The sequence below is a fragment of the Mus caroli genome, chromosome 9 (genome assembly GCF_900094665.2).
Source record: "Mus caroli chromosome 9, CAROLI_EIJ_v1.1, whole genome shotgun sequence".
NCBI classification, from domain to species: Eukaryota; Metazoa; Chordata; class Mammalia; order Rodentia; family Muridae; genus Mus; species Mus caroli.
This window is the reverse complement of record NC_034578.1, coordinates 52,258,363-52,270,631: the sequence shown is the minus strand read 5'-3', so window position 1 is coordinate 52,270,631 and position 12,269 is coordinate 52,258,363. Positions and strand designations below refer to the sequence as shown.

The 12,269-nt window shown below is 43.7% G+C and overlaps 2 protein-coding genes across 2 annotated transcripts in view; one reads left to right on the top strand and one right to left on the bottom strand.

Moving 5' to 3' along the window:
- Isl2 (ISL LIM homeobox 2) overlaps positions 1–11,227 on the bottom strand; it is a 30,496-nt gene extending 19,269 nt beyond the window's left edge. Inside the window, exon 1 of the mRNA XM_029481358.1 lies at positions 10,926–11,227. The gene's annotated coding sequence lies outside the window, so the exon portion shown is untranslated. The remainder of the gene's footprint in view (positions 1–10,925) is intronic.
- A 68-nt stretch (positions 11,228–11,295) lies between these two features.
- The window catches only part of Etfa (electron transfer flavoprotein subunit alpha), a 61,338-nt gene continuing 60,364 nt past the window's right edge, over positions 11,296–12,269 (top strand). The window contains exon 1 of the mRNA XM_021171712.2: positions 11,296–11,451. Coding sequence (XP_021027371.1) covers positions 11,413–11,451 — 39 coding nt within the window. The 5' untranslated portion in view covers positions 11,296–11,412. The remainder of the gene's footprint in view (positions 11,452–12,269) is intronic.

Below are 12,269 nucleotides of genomic sequence, written 5' to 3'. Positions count from 1 at the left end.
CCCCTGCCCCTGCCCCTGCCCCTGCCCCTGCCCCTGCCCCTGCCCCTGCCTTTCTTATACAGCCCAGGGCCACCTGCCTAGAGATGGCACAGCCCACAGTGGGCTGAGCCACCTTGTATCAATTAGCTATTGAGAAAACACTCCACTGACATGCCATAAGCTAATCTGATAGAGGCAACTCTTTCAACTGAGAATCCCTCTTCCAGATGACTCCAGGTTTGTGTCAAATTGACAGCTGAAGCTAACTAGAATATTAGCATAATGTTTTCAGATTCATCTTTGCTGTACCAGGGACCCGTGCTTCACCATCTATTACTAATAGGACACTGTACAGCTGCATCTCGTACCAGTTGAGGGACATTGGGTTATTTTACCTTGTTCGCTATTATGAACAAGGCTGCCTCTTCATATTTTCTTAAGATTTTCTCCTTCACGTTTCTTTTTTTTAGTCCCCTCCCCTCTTTCTCTCACATATACACATTTGAAAATAGGTTTTATAGATGAGAGAAAACACTGTATTGGGCTGAGGTTGGCTTATTTTTCTTGACATTATGATTTCCACTTCCATCCACTTTCCTTCAAATATCATGCTTTCATTTTTCTTTACAGCTGAATGAAATATAATTGTGTATATGTGTGATGTTTTCTTTATCCATTTGCTGATAGACATCTGGACTGGTTCCATTTCTTGGCCACTGTGAATAGTGAAACAGTAAACACGAGTGTGCAAGCACCTCTGTGCTGTGCTGACTTAAAGTCCCTGAGTTCATGCCCAAGAGTGGTATAGCTGGTCCTATTATAGTTGTATTTTTACTTTTGAAGCAGTCTCTTCATTGACTTCCATAGTGGCTGTGGCTGTACCAGTATGTGTCCCCTCACCTTTTTTTTTTTTATTAGATTTTACATTTCAAAAGCTATCCAGAAAGTCCCCTTTACCCTCCCCCCTGCCCTGCTACCCAACCCATCCACTCCCGCTTCCTAGTCCTGGCATTCCCCTGTACTGAGGCATATGATTTTCGCAAGACCAAGGGCCTCTCCTCCCATTGATGGCCAACTAGGCCATCCTCTGCTACATATGCAACTGGGGACACAGCTCTTAACAGAGTGAATAACGGCTCCTCTTTCCCCATATCCTCGAAAGCATTTATTGTCACGTGTTTTCTTGATAATAACCATTCTGACTGAGGTAAGATGGAATCCCAAAGTGTTTGTACTTCTTTTGAGAACAGTCTATCCCATTCATTAGCCCATTTACTATAGCCTATTTATTATCTAATTTTGTTCTTTATTCTAGATATTAATTCCTGGTCTGATGTGCAGTTGTCAGACTTTTTCTCACTCTGTTTTTGCTTGCTTGGCTGTTGCTGGTTTTTGTTATTGTAGCACTGGGGATTGAACCACGGTTGAGGGTCTGTTAGCTAAGAGCTATTCTATGGAGCTAAACCCATGCTCCAATTCTTTCCCGTTCTGTGAGCTATCTCTTCACTTGGCAATTGTTCCCTTTTCTGTGCAGAGGCTTTTTGATTAGAGACTCACCAATTCTTACGATTGTATCCTGGGCTGTTGGAGCCCTTTTCAGAACATTCTAGTCAAAGTCTGTATCTTCAGGTGTTTCATCTATATTTTCTTCTGCAAGTTCCAACACTTCAGAACTTACATTAAAGCCTCTGTAATGATATTTGTTCAGAGAGAGAGAGATAAACATCTCATTTCGTTCTTCTGCATATGGACATGCATTTTCCCCATACTCCTTGTCGAAAGGCTGTTTTTCAATGTATGTTTTTGACAACTTTATCAAAAAATCAGGCAGTTATAGCTGTATAGATTTAGTTTTGGCTATTTAGGGTCTTTAATGCTCCCATTTGAATTGTGTGACTGTTATATCTGATTCTGTATAGAATGTCATTGGAATTTTGATGAAGAATGTATTCAATCTACTTGATATTTCCAGTAACAGCTATTTCAGATAAACTTGGTTTTTTGCATCTTCTACTGCCTTCTTTATTTCTCTAGTCTCTGAAGATTTTCATTGTAGAAGTCCTAGGTTTTTGTTTGTTGGTTTTTTTGTTTTTGTTTTTGTTTTTGATTTTTCAAGACAGGGTTTCTCTATGTAGCCCTGGCTGTCCTGGAACTCACTCTGTAGACAAGGCTGGCCTCGAACTTAGAAATCTGCCTGCCTCTGCCTCCCAAGTGCTGGGATTAAAGACGTGCACCACCATGCCCGGCTTAAATTTTTAAGGCTAGTGTGAATTGGATTTTTTCTCTAAAAATGTTATTAGTGCTATATAGAAAACTACTTTTATAAGTTGATTTTATGCCTTACCACTTTACAAAAGGCATTTATCAAATTTGAGAGTTATTTGTCTTATTGGTGTTTCTAAACCTTTGAGCACTTGAGTAGGAGCAAAGAGTAGTCCTTCCTGTCTTGTTCCTTATTTTAAATGAAATGCTCTCCATTTTCCCCATGAGTAAGGTTGGCTATGTGCTTGTCATACACATCCTTTATTATGTTGACTACATTCTTCTCTATTCTACTCATAGTCTCTTCTAGGTCTTTATCATGAACGGATGCTAACCTTTGTCAAAGAACTTTTTATATCAGTTGAGGTGGTCATGTGATTTATTTTCTTTTTTATTAGATATTTTCTTTATTTACATTTCAAATGTTATCCCATTTCCTAACTTCCTCTCCAAAAATCCCCTATCCCCTCCCCCCTTTCTGATCTCCAACCCACCCAGTCCCACTTCCTGGTCCTGGCATTCCCCTATACTGGGGCATAGGGGCCTCTCCTCCCATTGAAGGCCAACTAGGCCATCCTCTGCAACATATGAAGCTAGAGACAAGAGTCCCACCATGTGTTTTCTTTGATTGGTGGTTTAGTCCCAGGGAGCTCTGGGGGTACTGGTTAGTTCACATTGTTGTTCCTCCTATAGGGAGGAACCCCTTCAGCTCCTTGGGGACTTTTTCTAGCTCCTTCATTGGAGACCCTGTGTTCTGACTGTGAGCATCCACTTCTGTATTTTCCAGGAACTGGCATAGCCTCACATGAGACAGCTATATCAGGGTCCTGTCACCAAAACCTTGTTGGCATGTGTAACAGTGTCTGGCTTTGGTGGTTGTTTATGGGATGGATCTCCAGGTGGGGCAGTCTCTGGATGGTCCTTCCTTCAGTCTCTGCTCTGAACTTTGTCTCTGTAACTCCTTCCATGGGTATTTTGTTCCCCCTTCTAAGAAGAATGGAGGTATCCACACTTTGGTCTTCTTGAGTTTCATTGTTTTGCAAATTGTATCTTGGGTATTCTGAGTTTCTGGGTTAATATCCACTTATCAGTGAGTGCATGCCATGTGTGTTCTTTTGTGACTGGGTTACCTCACTCAGGATGATATCCTCCAGATCCATCCATTTGCCTAAGAATTTCAAAAATTCATTGTTTGTCATTGCTGAGTAGTATGCCATTGTGTAAATGTACCACATTTTCTGTATCCATTCCTCTGTTGAGGGACATCTTGGTTCTTTCCAGCTTCTGGCTATTATAAATAAGGCTGCTATGAACATAGTGGAGCATGTGTCCTTATTACTAGTCGGAGCATCTTCTGGGTATATGCCCAGGAGTGGTATTGCTGGATCTTCTGGTAGTACTATGTCCAATTTCCTGAGGAACCGCCAAACTGATTTCTAGAGTGGTTGTACCAGCTTGCAATCCCACCAACAATGGAGGAGTGTTCCTCTTTCTCCACATCCTAGCCAGCATCTGCTGTTACCTGAGATTTTGGTCTTAGCCATTCTGACTGGTGTGAGCTAGAATCTCAGGGTTGTTTTGATTTGCATTTCCCTGATGATTAAGGATGCTGAACATTTTTTTTTTTAGGTGCTTCTCAGCCATTCGGTATTTCTCAGTTGAGAATTCTTTGTTTAGCTCTGTACCCGATTTTTTAATAGGGTTATTTGGTTCTCTGGAGTCCAACTTCTTGAGTTCTTTATATATATTGGATATTAGCCCCCTATCGGATTTAGGATTGGTAAAGATCTTTTCCCAATCTGTTGGTGGCTATTTTGTCTTATTGACAGTGTCCTTTGCCTTACAGAAGCTTTGCAATTTTATGAGGTTCCATTTGTTGATTCTTGGTCTTACAGCACAAGCCATTGCTGTTCTGTTCAGGAATCTTTCCCCTGTGCCCAGATCTTCGAGGCTCTTCTACACTTTCTCCTCTATCAGTTTCAGTGTCTATGGTTTTATGTAGAGTTTTTTGATCCACTTATACTTGAGTTTTGTACAAGGAGATAAGAATGGATCAATTTGCATTCTTCTACATGCTAACCCCCAGTTGAGCCAGCACCATTTGTTGAAGATGTTGTCCTTTCCACTGAATGGTTTTAGCTCCTTTGTCAAAGATCAAGTGACCATAAGTGTGCGGGTTCATTTCTGGGTCTTCAATTCTATTCCATTGGTCTACCTGTCTGTCACTTTTACCAGTACCATGCAGTTTTTATCACAATTGCTCTGTAGTGCTGCTTAAGGTCAGACATGGTGATTCCACCAGAGGTTCTTTTATTGTTGAGAATAGTTTTTGCTATCCTAGGATTTTTGTTATTTCAGATGAATTTGCAAATTGCCCTTTCTAACTCGGTGAAGAGGTGAGTTGGAATTTCGATGGGGATTGCATTGAATCTGTAGATTGCTTTCGGCAAGATAGCCATTTTTACTATATTAATCCTGCCAATCCATGAGCATGGGAGATCTTTCCATTTTCTGAGATCTTTGATTTCTTTCTTCAGAGACTTGAAGTTCTTATCATACATATCTTTCATTTCCTTAGTTAGAGTCACTCCAAGGTATTTTATATTATCTGTGACTATTGTGAGGGTGTTGTTTCACTAATTTCTTTCTCAATCTGTTTATCCTTTGTGTAGAGAAAGGCCATTGATTTGTTTGAGTTAATTTTATATCCATCTACTTCACTGAAGTTGTTTATCAGGTTTAGGAGTTCTCTGGTGGAATTTTTTGGGTCACTTATATATACTATCATTTGATTTATTTTCTTAAACACAATCTTAAAACTGTATTTGTAGAGACAACCAGAGTTTTCCATCTGCCATGCAGCCTGCCCACTGCAGACACCACTACAATGAACAAGTATGTGGTGGAGCAATGGGAGAGAAAGCATTATGAAGAGAGGCAGAACCGGGGATTCAGGGATGCTGATAAACAGCCTGCACTGCCACCTGAGGCCATAATGATGTCTTGGCCTGTGCTGTTTGTTGCCAAGGGTCACGTCTGGGTCTGTGGTCCTGCAGCAGCAAGGATCTGTGTCGATGCCTGTGGACCATGTTACAGCCAAGAGGCAAGAGGCATTCCTGGTTTGGGCTGTCATCTGAGACCATGTTGGTGTCAGAGCCTTAGAAGGTGTCCAGCATAGAGCTGGATCAGCCCCCCACCAGGGCCCTGCTGGAGACCTAGCCCTGGTGGGATGGGTGTGGGAGAGCTGGCCTAATCATATGAATGCAAGAGAGTTGGTCCCACTATTTGCCAACTGTCACAGGCAGGAGAGCTGGACCTGCCCTTTGCCTGGGCAAAGCAGGAGACCTGGCCCTAACAGCATGGGCACAGGGGAGCTGGCAGGCTGACCACCTCTGCTACCACCCAGGCCCAGAACTTTGATCTGACCCAATATCTACTACACTTATGAATGGCTAGAGTGTGTGAAGGGGTCGGTTCTACAGAACCAAAGCTGCAGGATTTCTATGACACAGAGCAACAACAGGGCAACAGAGAGAAATCTCATTGAGGATCCAGTATTGATGGCATAGCAGAAGCCAGAGGCCTCAAACCAGACCTCACTAAAATGAACATTTGTAAGTAAAGCTGTTTGGACAAAAGGCTGCCATACCTCAGCTTCCATGGCAAGATATTTTTACTTATCTATTTTCTTTTTAATTTTTTGTTTTCTTTCAGAGGGGGGAATTTTCAAGGGCAGAGGGCAGATATGAAGGAATTGGGATGAAAGATATGAAAATCACAAAGAATTAATAAAAAGTTAATAAATAAATAAATAAATAAATAAATAAATAAATAAATACCCTCCCTCAGGTTATGTCACAAAAGTGTATTTTTATTATCTTTAATTATGTGTATGTGTATATGGGGTATGTGCACATCACTTCAGGTACTTACAGAAGTCAGAGGTATCAGATTCCCCTTGAAGCTAGAGTTACAGGCAATTGTGAGCTGCCTGACATAGGTGCTTGGAAACAAACTCAGGTCCTCTGAAAGAGCAATGCCTACTCTTAACCATTGAGCCAACTCTCCACCTTAAGGCCATTTTCCAGTTTTTCTGATGGTTGATCTATGAAAACTTTTGTAGTAAGTGCTTGTTCTGCTAATGAACACATATAGCACATCTCTTAGCATGGATATACAATGTCTTGCTACCTAGTTTAACAACAGAATAACCCATGTCTTATTGGATTATTGCTCCATCTAACATTCAGATGAATCCTACACCAGACCTTAATATGCACTTTAGCCTTTTCTCAGAGCAAACTTTTTAGAGAAACAATACAGGAAGTATCTGAAAAAGCAGGCAAAGCAAGACGTGGCTTCAGATGTATTTCTCTTTGGCACACTGGCACTGAGGACCTCACCACAGCTGGTAGCTGGAACACAGATAGCTTTAGAACAAGGTGGTAGTGCACCTGCTAGAAGTTATACCAGTGTTGAACTAAAGTTGTGTGCTTCTGGTATGTAACATACTGGACATTTTGAGAAATATGGGAGAGGAGATAATAACTACAAAGAAAATAGCTTGAGGGGTGGTTAGGCTGCTCTAAGAAAATATTACAGGAAATTAAGAATAGTCAGTCAAGATCAACATTTAAAATGAAAATCTCTTTAACAGTATACAATGAAACAAACATCAGGATTTGACCTTTAAGGTTTGTTTCACATTCATCTCACCAGTATTATTCTTGAAGAAATCAGACTGAACGTGGAGGATAATGATAGCAGAATTATAGAAGGATTCGTCTAGCAGAAGAAGTGTCTTCTGGTATCTTTACTAGAGTAGATGAACGTAGTGTCAAAAACAATTTAACAATCATTGATTTGGAAGTGAGGTCTACCCATATGAGAAAAGTAGATTCAAAACTATCCATCCAAATATAATAAGCAATGCTATATATGTACAGTCTTGCTCCAGGACTATGCTAGCTTTTAGCATCTTTCATAACATCCTGAAGAGAGTGAGACCATCTGGACACACAGCAGAATATTGAACTACCATATCCATGATGTCATTCTAATTCAGCCAGATGGACAAAAAGTGGATAGCATATCAGAGACATTCATCTAACACATACACTTCAGAGTGTGTGCATGTGCGTGTGTGTGTGTGTGTGTGTGTGTGTGTGTGTATCCTTTTAAAGACTTAGGGGCTTGCTGCATCGTAAGATATTTAGGAATCCAGAGACAGTAGCATGCTAGGCTGTCCCATCCAAATGAAATGACAGAAGAGTACATCTTGTACTTCCCATTATGAAGAAGAAATCCTATGCCTGATAACCCTATGCCTTCTTTGGCTCTGAATACAGTCTATTCTATACCTAAAAATACTGCCTCAGCTCACATACCAGGTGACACAAAACACTTCTGTGAGTGGAGCTCAGTGCAAAGGATCTAGTTTGCAGTACAGACATCCCCGTTTTTTGGCCATGTGTATTTCCATCCTGATTATAAAAAGATATAGTAGAAACCTTATGACAAATTCCTCTGGAGTGTCTCAACACACGCTCCTATGGCATATGCCAAACCATGACATCTGAAGTGGAAATTTATATGGCTTAAAAACATAAAACAAAACCATCATCAAATAATGACAGCAAGACTTCTGATTTGATACTGGACTTGATCATAGGGTATCAAGTGACCAAATGTTGGAGTTAGCCATCATGAAACAGACTCCATACAGACCATCAAATCGTAGTATCAGGTAGGTAGAAGCAATCTATTCCAGAGTAGGAACTGGTATATTTAGGAATGAGTGCAAGTAGAACCAGAGGGCACAGTAACTTGTAAAGTTGGTAGGCTAGTTTCCATTACCACTGTTATGCCTGACCCAGGTAATACTTGGTTATAGGAAGACCTCTTTACAATCTGCTAACAAGAGGAGAAACCATTCATATAGCTTATGAGGAGTCTGTTCAATATATAAATCCAGGCTGAAAATGGAGGGCAGATGCACTACAGCCTTACTTAGGGACAGTTTTGAAAGACAATGGTGAAGGAAGACAGACGGTTTAAGAGCTAGAACTTCAGAAAGGTATGTTGGTCATCCATTTTATGTGGATAGTGAAGCAGAGGCTAGAGGTCTGGAAAGTCAGGGACAAGAAGGCTTAGGATAGAGGCATGAAGATGAGTATATGGAAGAATTCAGCTTGGAAGAGGAACCAAGTAATCAAGACAACAATGCCTGGGCTAGCTCACTCAGCCAGCCTTTGCCTGGGCTAGCTCACTCACCAGCTTACAGCAGACCTCGTAGGCAGGACTTTATAAGGACTGAGGTACATCTTTCAAAGTGTCACAAATCAAATAAGTTTCTATGGTATTGTGACCTGGGGCTCTACAAGGCCAGATGTCTTTGTCTCTGAAGAAGAAATCTTCTACCAGATGACTCAGCAAGAGTCCTATTGAGCTTAGATCTCTGAGTTCAGAAAAAGAACTGGCCTACAGAGCAAATTGCAGGACAATCATGACTACATAGAGAAACCCTGTCTGGGGGAGGGGGTAAGAAGAGTACTGTCAGGTCCAAAAGAAACCCAGTCTGCTACTCTCCTGGCACTCTTTTGGTTCTGTTTGGCCCCCTCTCTCTTGGTCCTCTCTCATATTTGTTCTCTCTATTTCTCTCTCTCTCATCTTTGTGCTCTCTCTTCTCTCTTCTGTTCTGTTCTGTCCTGTTCTCTTCTTTTCTCTTCTCTTCCTCTCACGCCCCCCCGCCCCCCTCCCATGGCCTGGTTCAGTCTACTGGTCATGTTTAGTCTACTTTCTCTCCCTGCTCAGGACTCTCCTTCAATCTACCTAATCTAGTCAATAAAAACCTTCTCAGTCGTACATCTGAGCAGTCATCTTACTTGATACACCTGGTGCTAAATGCCATATAGGAATGATAAGCTGGAGGAAGAGAAGCCCATGAGCTGAAGAAGTTTAGGGGCGAGAGTCGGATGAGAAGAGCTGAGAGGGGCCACAGTTACCGAGTGAGTCTGCAGGCCAGCAGACACTTCGGCATGCTAACCAGTACCACAGTTAGGCATTTGTCCTGACTTTCTTGTGGACCTGATTACTCCTTCTGAGCTACAGCTATCATCTAGGAGCTTTGGGCACTTGTGTGCAGGAAGGAAAGCTACCATCTTGACCAATAGTGCTCTAAGAGGCACTGGATGCAGCTCAGTAACCCTGGCTTGAGAAAGGCCTGGTGGCCAGGGACTCGTGTCCTCAGTACTCAAGGCACCGGCTGAGCTCAAGTTCAGTGGGGATCCTTGCATAGAGAAGAGACAAAGAGCAGCCAGAGCTGCAGACTGTCCCACCAGGAGTCCTGGAGGAGCTGTGCCTAAATGAGTCAGACTTCAAGGACTAGCTGAAGGCGATTCTCCCCATTCTTTTGTTCTTTGTACAATTATTTCTACAAATAGCAAGCAGCCATATATAAGCTAGCTAATAGAAACCGTCTTCTGCTTCCAAAATGTCTATAACTCAGTGGGAAAGAAGAGCATCCAAACACCTAGAGGGAACACTGTCATAACATCACTCCTTCAGACGCACATTTGTCTGGTACTTGACATACATGTAAATGTAGAAACATATCTAAGTGTACCCTCCCTCCAGAAGTTCTTCAAGGACACTCTTCTGTCTTCCAAATGAGTATGGTGATTTGTTACAGATCTGGGCCATTTTCTGTGTCTTACTTTGTATCGGCTCTGCTCTGCCCATAATCATCATGCCCTGTGGGCACTGTGTCTCTACAGGGCATGGCTGCTGCTGCTTCAGTGGAGCCTAGGATGTGCCCGAGACATCTCATGGCAGGAAGGAGGATTCTCTCCTCTTTGGTGTTTTGCCTTATCATGGAGGCAGGAAGGAGGTAGTTCATAGCTCATTTTAAAAAAAATTTTTAATAAAAATACTCCTTTTGATTTTTACTTACTCTTCTTTCTTTTTTCAATAGGACTTAGAATTTTTACTTACTCTTCTTTCTTTTTTCAATAGGACTTAGATTTGAGTCTAGTGGGGGTAGTTCTATTGGAAGAAGAAAGTGATGGTAAACAGAATACTAGTTGTCCCTCCCACGAACAGCTTAGGTGGGCACAGTCCCAGTCCTCCACAAGCGTGGTCTTGTATAAGATGGGTTCTCACTCGGTTCACAAAACTAAGAAAGTAAAGAAGATAAATATTCATTGTAGGGGACTAGAGAAGATCATTGTGAAGAAATACTATTGTGGGCTAGCTCTCAAAGGTGCGATTCACTCCTGAGAGGGCTTGAGTTTTGGGACATCCTGAGCAGCCCAGAAGGCAGGTAGATTGGTCGGTCCAAAGGGCAAGAGAGATTTTTAACAGCCACAGCCACTGATGCCAGAGGGTAGAAGTGAGTCTGACTAAGGGCAGGGAAGAGTAGGGAGAAGATCTGGGTGGACCTCAAACCTGGCCCTAGGCTGCTGGTGTGGCTCATCTCCATCCCATTCTGCCTCCTGTTTAGTTTGTACGATCTCCGTTTCCTTCTAGAATCCAGCTCAAATATCGCCAACTCAATAGACCCTTCCCAGGAAGTAGCAAAAATTAAATTATTTATATTATTTATTAATAACTTTTTGTTTTGTTTTGAGTCCCGTAAGGTCCCCAGAACTGATACCTAATTAATGCACGTTTACAATTCTCCTCACCTGCGACTATTTGGTTGGCACATTACACGTGCAGAGCTGATACTGGGTGTAAATGAGCGAGGAAAAGAAGGACTGGAGTGAGGGGGTTCCCGTCGCGGGTGGAAAGAAAGCTGCGTACAGCAGGACAGTTAGGTCCAGACAACGTTACCAACGAAAGCCCGAGACGGTCAGGGAACAGAGCCAAGCAACTGGCGGGCGTGGCGCGCATGCCAGCATCTCGGCGCACACCCTTACCTTTGCCCTACTCCCAAGTCCCGCCTCTAACTTTCCGCTTTCCTCATTGGCTGCGTGGCTGTCCAATGGGCTCCCGGGAAGCGCGAGCCCCCGCAGTCTAGGGCTAAGCTGTCAGCTCTCGAGCTCGCGTCTCGCGAGCGTTCGGGTCTCTGGCAGAGGAGGCGGCGGCGGCGGCGGTGGCGGTGGCGGTGGTTCCCGCGCGCTCCGGGTCTCTGAGGCTGAGGGTACTGCCGGGCTGACTAGAACAGAGACAATGTTTCGAGCAGCGGCGCCTGGGCAGCTCCGGCGGGCGGTGAGTCCGGACAGGGAGGGCCGAGTAGGTGACGTCCGAGCCGCAGCCTGCTGACCCTGTCAGGCGAAGGTCACGGGCTCCCTCGACTCCCACCGTCCGCGTAGGCAGTCGGTGCAGTGCCCCGGACGCCGGTCAAAGTTCTGGAGCCTCCGCCCTTGACCTCTTCCGGGTCACGCTGCCCCAGCCCGGGTTCCCACGGCCCTGACTCTCGCGGGGCACTCTGGGGCTACTAGGTTCTCGCGCCTGCAGGGGAGCTGCGTCCCCCAAAGGGGCCAGATGCCGCCGCGGAACCTCTTGGGGAAGAGTTCGAAACCTGGGCACCCTGTGGCTGCCCTGGACGCCCACTGCCAAGGGCAGGGGCGGGGTGCTCTGCGGCTGGGCTGGTGGGACCAGGCTGAGTGGAGGAGGGGCTGGGACGTACCAGCCTGGGATCCAGTCCTGAGAAGTCGCAGACTGATGTTGCCTCAGTAGCCTGGAAACTTGGTAGTGGGGACTCTTTCCGTGGTGACAAAGTTTACCATTTGTCTGTTTTTCCAGGACTTGAAAAAACAAACAAACTTTTTTTTTTTTCTTGTCGGGTGCTGTAAGGGAACAGCAGTTGAAGGCTGACCAGTTCCAAGGCAATACTTTAAGGAGCTTGTAGATCTTTCTAATTTACATTAAGGTTGCTAGAGAAGCAATATCAGCAGCCTTGGCCTGCAAGTTATCCAGACGTTTTGTAACTTTTATACGTACTTTTTATTTTAGTGCCTTTTACCCCAATCACCACTGAGATTTTTTTCTGTCTGGGACACAACTTATGGGCTTCTTGGAAGTTT